The 11,114-nt window shown below is 32.4% G+C and overlaps 1 protein-coding gene across 1 annotated transcript in view; it reads right to left on the reverse strand.

Moving 5' to 3' along the window:
- The window catches only part of LOC111366268 (vacuolar protein sorting-associated protein 55 homolog), a 4,355-nt gene extending 830 nt beyond the window's left edge, over positions 1-3,525 (reverse strand). Inside the window, exons 1-3 of the mRNA XM_022986994.1 lie at positions 3,465-3,525; positions 3,080-3,164; positions 61-367 (exon numbers count right to left, since the gene is read on the reverse strand). Coding sequence (XP_022842762.1) covers positions 184-367; positions 3,080-3,164; positions 3,465-3,474 — 279 coding nt within the window. The 5' untranslated portion in view covers positions 3,475-3,525 and the 3' untranslated portion in view covers positions 61-183. The remainder of the gene's footprint in view (positions 1-60; positions 368-3,079; positions 3,165-3,464) is intronic.
- Positions 3,526-11,114: the final 7,589 nt, after the last annotated feature.

An 11,114-nucleotide genomic window follows, 5' to 3' on the forward strand; every position in this document is an offset into this window, starting at 1 on the left:
AGAGTAATATATGGCACTCGCGACAGTACAACATATATAGCACTCATGACAGTACGAAATCTATACTGAGGCAATTCTAGCTAAAGGAGAAGGGAAATTTTAGTTCTCTTCCCCCTTGTCTATTTTCCATGTTAACTTTTTCGTTCACAAGGATTCAAGGGCATTCGACTTGCACTGGAAATGTCACCACTCATCCTCAAGGGTAGAACGGTGAAAACACAGAACAGTGCAGACAAATATAAAGAATGATGTAAATTCAATGAACATAGCTCCTGTGCCAATCAAACCAGCATGCCGCAGGATAATGGGAATGGCTATGCTCCCTACAGCCGATGCCCCAGTTAAGAACTTGGCACCGTTGATCCAGCTGCAACAAAACAAAATTGCACCATAAGTGTTAAATTTGCCAAAACGTAAAAAGAATTTTGGGGGTAGAGCCAACAATAAACATTAGTAACTTCTTGGTCTTGTTGCAGCTAACGATGTGCACGAAATATTTATTGGGACAATCATAACAGGATAAAATCTCAGTAACAAGTATAATAACATGAACCTAGAAATGCCATCTGGTCACTTCTGCACAACTGAAACATAACATGCCTACTTGCCCTTGCAAGGCTTCAAAGTTTATTTACCCAATACAAATAGCATAACATAGGTACAAATCAAGCAAGTCAAAATGATCGTATGGCCTAAGTACGCATGCTAGTTTTCATGTGTTGTGATGTCGTTTCACTATACATAGATTGCAAAAAAAGCCATTCTAGCTCCAGCACTTGCAACAACAGAAAAACGCACACCAGAATTTTAAGCCTGTGAATAACATTCTAATTTGTGTGAGCGCCTAAGTTAATTACTAGTAGTATTGTAATTGCACTCAAACAAAGCCTTATTCCATGCACATAATTAATGATTAACCCACCCACCCCCAAACAAAAATAATAATAATAAAATAAAAAAAATTCTACTCAACTTTCATGATGCAGTTCGTTTAATCCTTGAGTATCACAAGCTAGTCTCGTAGTCACAAAAATTGTCAAATTAGTCCCTCATTTACATTTGGTCACAATTTTTATCTCCATGTTCATGTTCACACGCAGTCATTCACTAAATGACATTTTCACAACACTACAAAACGGTTGATCATCAAACCTTCGTAATAGAGACTGAAGTTACCAAAATATCTTCGTACACAAAATTTAGAAAGGTGATAAAGGCAAAAATTGAATGAGCAGGATGAGGAAAGAAGTTCTTAAACCAGGCTGCCATTCCACCTGGCAATCCCTCCCCCCACCATCAAACCTCCATCTATTTTTTTATCCACCAATTTAACTAGTGAGAAAAAATAAAAACACAGAGAGAGAGAGAGAGAGAGCCATAGCCACCAATATTTTGCCCAAATCACTACCACCATGTCTACTTGATATCGCAAACATAGCAAGTATGGGGAAAAGGGAGGAAGACATGAATGCACCCACACTCATTACTATTCACTAGACACCACCAACACCCAAAATCCATGTGATCATCACTGCCTGAAATCCAACACTCCAAGTCCAACTAGAGGTGTAAAATGGGGCCTTGAAGAGGCGGCATCAGCATAGCTGTGCCACACCTTGCTGCTGGTTTTAATTCTTTCTTTTTTGTCAAAAATTAAAAATAAAAATAAATTTAAAAAAGCCGCCTAGCATTGCCAAGGTTACTAAGGGGCCAACCAATTCATGCCAATTAAGGACCAAGACGCCAAAGGCCTGGGCGGCCAAACTCATTTTACCCATTTACTTGCAACACCAATGCCACCCACCTCCAAAAGCATTCCTCAACAACCCAAGCCACCAACTAAGATTCATCATCTCCCAATGTAAAGTTACTACAACAACCCACCCTCAATCTCATCAACATTTTAATATATGTTTGGATCTGATATGAAATCTTCAACAGCCAGAATATCTGCAGCATTTACAATGCCCATTATTCTCTACTATTGGAGCTGATGGTTCAATTAACTTTTTTTAGGATGGCTGGAAGAGAAAAATGGAGGTTATGGGGAAGAGGGGTCTTGACTGATTGACCTATTCCTTTTTCGTTTGTTTTGTTTTTCTCCATTTTCCTTTTCTTAAGCCTTTTAGACCATCAATTTGAAATTGATAGTGAAATAATAGTGACAACATGTGGCTTCATTCCGCTGTCTTAAAATGAACACCTTGCAATTTTTCCAGCCAATATAAGTGTGGAAAAGTCAATCTCACAGATGGATTTCAATTTGACAAATTTTGGATCCTTGTCGACTAGTTCGGAGAAAAAAATAAAAAAATAAACCCATATATAACAATGAGAACCCCACATGATACGAGCAACACATATCATTTGTCGAAATGACCTTACAATCAAAGAGAAGTTCAAGAGAGTTGCATTCCTATCTGGGGAGCTTGTTTTAACTCATACTCTAAATTTAAAAAAAAAAAAAATGAAGAAGAAGAAAAATCTCATAAAATAGCTCATATTCTAATTTAAGGGGAGCTTGTTTTAGCTCATATTCTAATTTAAAAAAAAAAAAAAAAAGGAGGAAAAATCTCATAAAATAGCTCATATTCTAATTTAAAAAATAAATAAATAAATAAAATAAAAAGAGAAGAAGAAAAATCTCATAAAATTTATCTAAATATTGCATCAATACAACTAAAGATATTAGCCACGCTATACTATACAATACTTACAGCTTCATTGACATTTTTAATCAGCCAATATGTCTGTCTACAGACAACTAAGTGCACAGGCATGCAATGGGTGATTTGAAATGAAACATAGACCAGTCATCAGAACTATAAATAATGTGCCAAAACATTAGGTCTGTCTACAGACAACTAAGTTCACAGGCATGCAATGGGTGATTTGAAATGGAACATAGACCAGTCATCAGACAGAACTATAAATAATGTGCCAAAACATTAGGTTGACAAAAAGAACATGATGTCAAACGTACCAAGAACGTAATTCTAATGGAAAATCTCAAAATGCAATCTTGAACAGTGTATTTGAATACCCAAAAAGGTAAGGAAGTTCCTGAGTGAATACTCACCCCCCACCATCTCGACTGACTAGAAACTGAGTTGACCCACCGCCAAAGAATAAACAAGGCATTGGCACAAGAACATACATAAGAGCTGTGAGAACAACATTTTTCATCAGTGAGGTCAGACATTCACACATTCAATAATCATTTCTAATGCAAAATCAGTTTAAGAATACATAGTCCATGTTTCAGCTCCATTAAAAGTAGTTTCGAGGGAAAATGTATTTGGAATAGTGATTTTTTGGAGAATGTGTAGTTAGAAAATAAGTAATAGTATTGGATTTAATGTAAAAAAAATTTGTTGGAAAATGTGCAGTTGAAAAGAAGAAAAAGAAAAATGCATTTCGGAGTAAAATGGATCCCAAACAAGAGCATAAACTTTCCCACAAACCAGATAACATTGGCCACCAATTGTTGTATATGACACAAGCCTGCAATCAAGAATTAGGATAGAACTATTAAAAAAAAAAAGAAATCTAAACATATTTGTGCCAAAAAAAAAAAAAACAAGAGAAAAGAAAGGCTTTGGAAAGTAAAAACCCTTGGACATGTAAAGGATTGATATAATTTTTATAAAATGCTATAACTTCATCCAGGCTTTTCTTTCCTAGAAATGACCGTGCGTATATTATTAGTTGTGAGCCAAAATTTATTAGATCTTTCAATGATTGAAGGACTTTAAGTCATTAACAACCATATGCTCCTATTTACTACATATCAAAATGTTATTAAGCAACTAAAAATAAGCTTATCAAATATAATATTCAAGCTAGATTTAACAATAAGAAGTTTGGTTACTTCCGATCTAAGGTAAAAGCCATCTGTATCTTCATAGCACATTACTCAACTACAATTTTTAAATCTAGTAGCAGGTCTTAACAATTACCCAAATGCACATCCCACCAAATTGTGATCCAAACATTTAAAACTAATAGCATGGAACAAAAGAAGATACATAAAGAGACTGACGTCTTTTTTCAGTTTGATCGGTTTTTTCTATACATTTCCTTTTCTTTTTTTTCTTTTTTTTTTTTTAAAAAAAAAACAAAACAAAACATATGGGCTAAACTAAACCAAAAAGTGTTTATTTGTTCTCTAGCTTTGGTGTTAACATATATTCCCAGCTCTATTAAGCGAGTCCTGCAAGACTGATCATTAAATGTTAAGTTAGAATATTTTACCAGTCAACGGCAAAAGATTAAATTCATATATTCATACTTCTACTTACACTGCATTTGAGGAGCAGAACACCATTCATCAATGGAACATGGACCGGAAAAGGAAGCAAAAAAGAAAAGATAAATTCAAAATTACTTGCACTCTGTTCAAAAAAATATTTACTGTAAGGCCAAATTTGGCAGCTGAGAGCAAACCATGAAATCAAAATTGCATGGCAAAGGCAAGTCTATAAGAGGACTAAGACATAAAGATATAAACTGGCCATCAAAAACTCTTCCAAATCTTCTGGTGGCAAATGTTCTTTAGGTAAGAAAAACTGCTTCCCAAACTCTAATGCTCGGACTCTTCGAAATGGTCGAAGTACCCGTGTCGAAAACGACACAATATGGGTATGGAATATGTGTCGGATCCTTCAAATTTCAACTAGACACTTCGCCGCTTTTGTTTCTTCTTTCTTTTTCTTCCTTCTTTTTTATTCTTTTCATTTTCTTTCTTGTTTCTGCTCTCTATAAACCTAACGCTGCCTCCGAGAGGACAGAGAAAGGCAACGACGATAGGTTTTCCCTCCTTTTTTTTCTCTTTTCCTTTTCTTCTTGTTCATTTTTTTCCCTTCTTTCCTTCTCTGTATTAGTGGTTTAGGATTTTGTTCGTATAAAATGAAAATTGGTTCCATATAGTACTCCACTAAATCTAAATTGTAATCAAATTCCTCATTTTCTATTTTATATAACATTTAGTAATTAACTTCCTATAATTGAAAAATAAATCCCAAAATTCTATTTTATTCATCTTAACCCCTTATTCAATACTCATTTCCTTATTTGTGAATAATTATTTTTGATCTATTCAAAATGACATCTTGGGTTAGTAAAAAAATTAAAACTAGGAAGACGTACCCACGTACCCGTGTCTGAAATTTGGACACTTTTTAGCCATGTCCGCATATCCTATATTATAAAAAATAAAAGATCCAACACTTAAATACGTACCCGTACCCGATACTCATAGCCGAGTCCAAGCATCATAGTTCCCAAATACTAAACATAGCTAAGAAAACTGGTATGCCTTAATGGATGATGGCATGTTTACTTGTATAACAATGATGAGGAGATCTCCCTTAGAAGGATAGAAAATATGTAGTTTATAGTTGCAGCTTCTAAATACTTAAGATACTCAATATAAAACATTTTTTTCTTTTGTTCTGAACATAAATCAAAATAACATCTATGATGTCTCACATAAATGCCTACCATTAAACACATAAATTTCCAAAAAACTTGAGCCTCCGTTTAGCAAGAATTTATAAATAATTCAATTTATTAATAGATAGAAATGAGCGGTGAATAAGTGGATATAGTACTTATGTGTCCACCGCAATGTGTGGTTGAAAATGAAATTTAACTATTTATAATTTTTTCCAAACGGTGAGTTAACTATAATAAATCAATAATAGCCTACGTTGTGTTTGGCAGCATGAAATTCGGGCCTCGGAGTTGCAGTTAGTCGAACACTATTTCAAATTCTTAATTGGGAACACCAATTCCGGGCCGTTACAAGTTGCCAAACACAACCAGAGAAAACTACCAGCAAAGACTCAAAAGACAATACATTAAGGCGATACAGTAATCAGAGTTACTTCTCTGTAAGGCTTTCATTTTGAGATTCATTCAATTAAAACAGTATAGTACAGCAACAGAGTCAAGGTTAGTGATAATGTAAAACAAAATGGAACAAATAAAAGTACCTGATAAAGACTCAAAAAAAAGTCAAATTCAAAATTCAAAACAGAAACTAGGATTAAATACTTGCGTATATTCAAATTTCATGTGGTTGCATATTATTTTGGTAATCGCTGATCTCTATTAGAATGATGATTGAGCATACTTTTTATTTTTAATTTTTCTCCGGGAAATTTAATCTTTAAACAAGCAGGGACCTGATACGCTAATTTTATTTCCTTTAATCGCAAAAGTTGAACCAGCTTGTTTCCGATAGAATCATTATGAATAAATATAAATTGATCGAGGAAAGGGGAGACGGAGAAATCGAACCTTCAATGGTCATCGCCATGTCTGCAAATTGAATGGACTATTGATTATTAAAAGTCGACGCTCAATTTCTGAACGAATTTGACTGAATTGTTACTTCAGACAAGGGTAGGGGTTGATGAAAGAGGAAAGAGCAGCCGGGTTACAACCAAATTTGATCATTAGTCAGTTTAATTGGAGCTCTAATATTTTATGGTTTCAACCTCGTCGCCCGGTGCCCTCTTTCAACTTTTGGAAAATATCAGCTAAGACCCCGATCTTTAAATTTCCTTACATTTTGGTATCCTCATGGCCTGCTTAGAAGTTTCGACGTATAGATCATTAGCGTTTTTTAAAGTATCGATTTTGAACGTATATGAACTGATCGATTTTGAATGAGTTTAATAGTAATTTTTAAAACTTCTCAATGTATGTTTCAGAGTTTATTATCCACCTACTCTGAAAGTTATTTAAAAGAATAAAATTATATATATATTTATTAGTAAACTTTTCAATTTATAGTTACTTATATGCAATTTTTTGTACTTATAAGTGATATTTTACTTATAGATTTTTTTTTTCCATATAAGTTAATATTTAACTTAAAAATTAAATAAAGTTAAATATTTACTTAAAATTTTAAGTTAATATTTTTATTTATAAGTAAATTTTATAATTATAAATCAATTTTATACTTTTAAATAATTTTGAGCTTTTACTTATAAGTAACTTTTTAACTACTAGTATTATTTTTATTTTATAATATTTTTAACATAAAAGTAATTTTTTTACTTATAAGTAATTTTTAATTACAATGTAATTCTCTTATCTTATAAGTAATATTTTACTTGTATGTATTTTTATTATAATTTAATTTTTTGCTTATGAGTAATTTTTTAGCTAATATATTTTTATGTACAAGTTAATTTTTGAAAAATTAAAATAATAATAATAATAATAACTCCCAAGCAAGCCCTTAACTGCACTGATGCTCCGAGTAGTCAATTTCGTCTAATTTGATTTTCAAAAGCCTCAAGAGTAGAATCAATTCTGACTACTCTGTATAGAAGTTAATTTCTGTATTGGTGAAAATACACAACAAAGCAACTGAAGTACAAAGAGAATTGAAGTTCAAATCAATAGACATAAAGTTCTTTAAAGTTCGTTATTTTTAAGTGATTTTCATAGTTCGTAGCAAAACTAGACAATCGTAGCAAACATAAAACAAAAGCAGGGAAATCAAGAAAGGAAAGTCGATATTCTTGTAACATTCGGGATTTTTTTTATACCAATTTTTAGATTTCTTTTGAGAAAATATTAATAATTTTTAATAAATTTTAGGAGTTTGGTGCTACATTTGATGTTAAAAAATAAGGTGCTGAAGTTGATATTTGGCTATATAATTATTGTGCATGCAATTACTATGCAATGTGGACTGGAATATCTGCTAGATGCTTGAAAGAATGAATAATTAGTACCGATAGATTTTCATCAAAACGATGCGATAAGGATCACAGCAAATCTTCATAAAATCTTTTGATGAGTAAGCGAGGAGCCGACGAAAAATAATAGTAAAGAACAAGTTAGATATGGAGCATGCATGGTGCTTGAGGTAATAAAATTATAAGTTTTTTTTCTACATCTGATTTTAATTACTTATAGATAAGTAGCATAAATCACGAGAGTCTCATGGTGCATGAAACACGAGCTTCAGTTATACCATAACTGTAAAAAGAAAAATGACGTTCTATCGGAACATTAAAGTTGAATATGTTTGGGATTGAATTTTTCATGATGGTTGACCCCATGCAGTTATTCTAAATTTAATTTAAATAACTACGATTTAGCAAAAATAGAAAGAAAAAAAAAAGTAATAGAATACTCCCCTCAATGCTTGACACCCAGCCTCTTCTTCTCCCGACACTCCATATCAATGATATGAATTTGAGAAGACCCAAGTTTAAACACTTTAATAGAGGCATAATGAGATCATTTTAATCGGTGGTTGCTGAACTTTGCTACAGGTTACAACTTGCTCACCGATCTTTGAATAGTTAAACATTGCTCACTGATTTTTGCTATAGGTTACTAATTGCTCATCAAATTTAAAAAGTTACTTGTTATTAGCCTGAATTTGAACAATATTACTCATTACTCACTAAACTTTGTAATGGGTCATACTATTGGAAATTATATGGATAACTGATAGGTAACTTTGTTCAATTTTGGGTGAGTAATGAGTAATCTTTTAAATTTTAGTGAGCGAGTAATAACTTATAATAAAATTTAGTGAGCAACAAGTAACTTTTTAAAGATCGATAAGCAAGTAGTAATACATAGCAAAGTTCAGTGACCATTGATTAAATTAACTCAAGACATAATATATCAGAACCTAGCAACACTAAAATATATTATTAATACTGATAATGTATTCATGCATAATTAAAATCTTTCCTCGTCCAATAAAGGTTGGAATTGGTGCTTTTGACCTCGGTACAAAACATTAATGTTCTATGTGTTTTAGTTGTTACTACTTGGCATCGATTATTTGATACTTTGTTATATTATTAAATATGTGTGCTGCTAAATAATATGTTATGCGAAGCTTGTATGCCATGTCACTTGGTAACCTCCATAGGCGTGATATTGCATATCGTGGATATATGTCATAGTATGCATGATGATATTGTATGACGTGTTATATGCTGGTTTGCGAAACTCTACATGGTGTACTGAAATCATAATTGCAGGCTGAACACGATATAAGACCTGCATGAGTTATATCTTTGTGGTGGTTCATACATTTCATAAATGATCATATGTGATGGTGATATATGATTGACTAGTTGGACAAAACATTATCTGTATCAGGCTTGTTTGAGTTTTATTACTATAGTGGTCACACTTATCATATATAATCGTGTATGTTGGTTATATATAATTAGTCAATCTTGTGTTGAGGTTCCATATACAAATAAAAGAGTTCGTGGAGCAAGGTATGTCAAGAGTACTTGTACACTTCCATACTTATTGAACATTGTGTTCACGATTATATTTTACATTGTTATATGATCAGAGTAGGTACGCTGGACCATGTTGGTAATTGTTATAGGGGTTTTAAAGGAATTTTGCTTTGCAACTATGTCAATATTATTATTTTGGGGAGCTTGGGCGTTACAAAATTAGGTGGAATCATAGAATGATACTGCGACCTATTAGCATATATCTTGATTCGAGAATGAAATTTCTTTAAGAGGGTAGATGTAGTATTTTGGATCTTCGATCAATTTAGGAATTTCCCAAGGACTTTTAGGAGTTTAAAATAAGTTTTAGGAGTTTGTTGCTAGTTTTTAACATGAAAATGTTGAGGTGCTAAAGGTGAGATTTAGGTATATGATCATTGTGCAGTAACTACGCAATGTGAATAGAAACGACCATTACGTGCACAACGAAATAGATAATTTTGAATAATTATAACCAATAAAATTTTGCCAAGTGACGTGAAAAGGCAATAATGGCCACATATTTTTTTTCAAAAATATTGAAATGACATTTATGCCCAAAGAGAAATCCATGAACTTAATTTAGATATTCTTTCTTACTAAGCATATGAATCTTGAATTGTCTTCTTATAATTCATCAATCAAATATATGAATTATTTGAAAAAACTTTTCCAGGAACAATTTATCTCATCTCTCACTGCTAACCTCACCCTATAAATAAGGGCTCCATTTCATTTTTTTTTATAATGATTTGTGTTGTGATGCTTTGTCTCTTGATGAACATACTAATTTACCGCATGATAGTCTTTTTTGCCTGTAGTTTTTCTTGATATTATCCCTCCAGCAATTCTTACATTTAACCTAGAGAGTTCAATAACTCATTTTCAGATTTCTCTTCCTTTTACTCCACTTGAGAATATACAAGGTAGAGACAAAAATTCAAATTTTTACTCGAGTAGGAACAAGAAGCAACCAACACAGTATGATCAATCATATGAACTAAGCACAACTATTGTAGAGAATCCATGATTCCACTCGATTGTAAGAAGATGAGATGGAAGACGAGAGAAAGAGTGAAGAGTCGCTCCCTTCATTAAGGAAATTGGGAATCTTGATGTTCGTATTGCTCTTAAGAAATGTGTTAAATCTTATACCTCACATCCTACTTTGAAATTGTTTCATACCATAGATTATCATTTCATATCGAGCTCTTGGTACTAATCTGCCTTATTTGATTCTATCCTAAGAACTGTATAAGTAGCACTTACTATTTCAAGTTGGAAATAAACTATTTATGAGAAGATAAGTGGGTTACAAAAAAAGGGGTTCGTGGCAACTTGTTAATATTTCTTCAGGCAATTAATCTGTAGGATGTAAATGTGTGTTTACATTTAAACACAGGTCCAATGGAATGATTGAAAGACGCAAGGCAATGTTTGTGGCAAAAGAATTTACGCTAACTAATGTGATTAGCAGCCAAGAGACAAATACTATGGTGAACTCAATTAGAGTCTTCTTATCTATGACTACGAGCCTGAATTGACTTCACGAGAAATTAGATGTGAAGTGTGTTGTTGTGTACCCATATAATATATTTTGCTATGATAAAATAATAATTTATAATAAATAAATTGTGATTTTATTTATTTATTATTGAGCATGCGAATTAAAGTGTATATGATCACTTCTAATAATATAAGTTGGGGTACTTACGTTGAGAAGTACAATATGACACAACTTATGTTTTCATCAAAAATAATTTGTTCACAACTAATGTATAAGGGTTTACACCTTGTACTGGAAGATTTTAGTGTTAATCGATTCACTATTCA

Source organism: Olea europaea, chromosome 17 (genome assembly GCF_002742605.1).
Source record: "Olea europaea var. sylvestris chromosome 17, O_europaea_v1, whole genome shotgun sequence".
NCBI classification, from domain to species: domain Eukaryota; kingdom Viridiplantae; phylum Streptophyta; class Magnoliopsida; order Lamiales; family Oleaceae; genus Olea; species Olea europaea.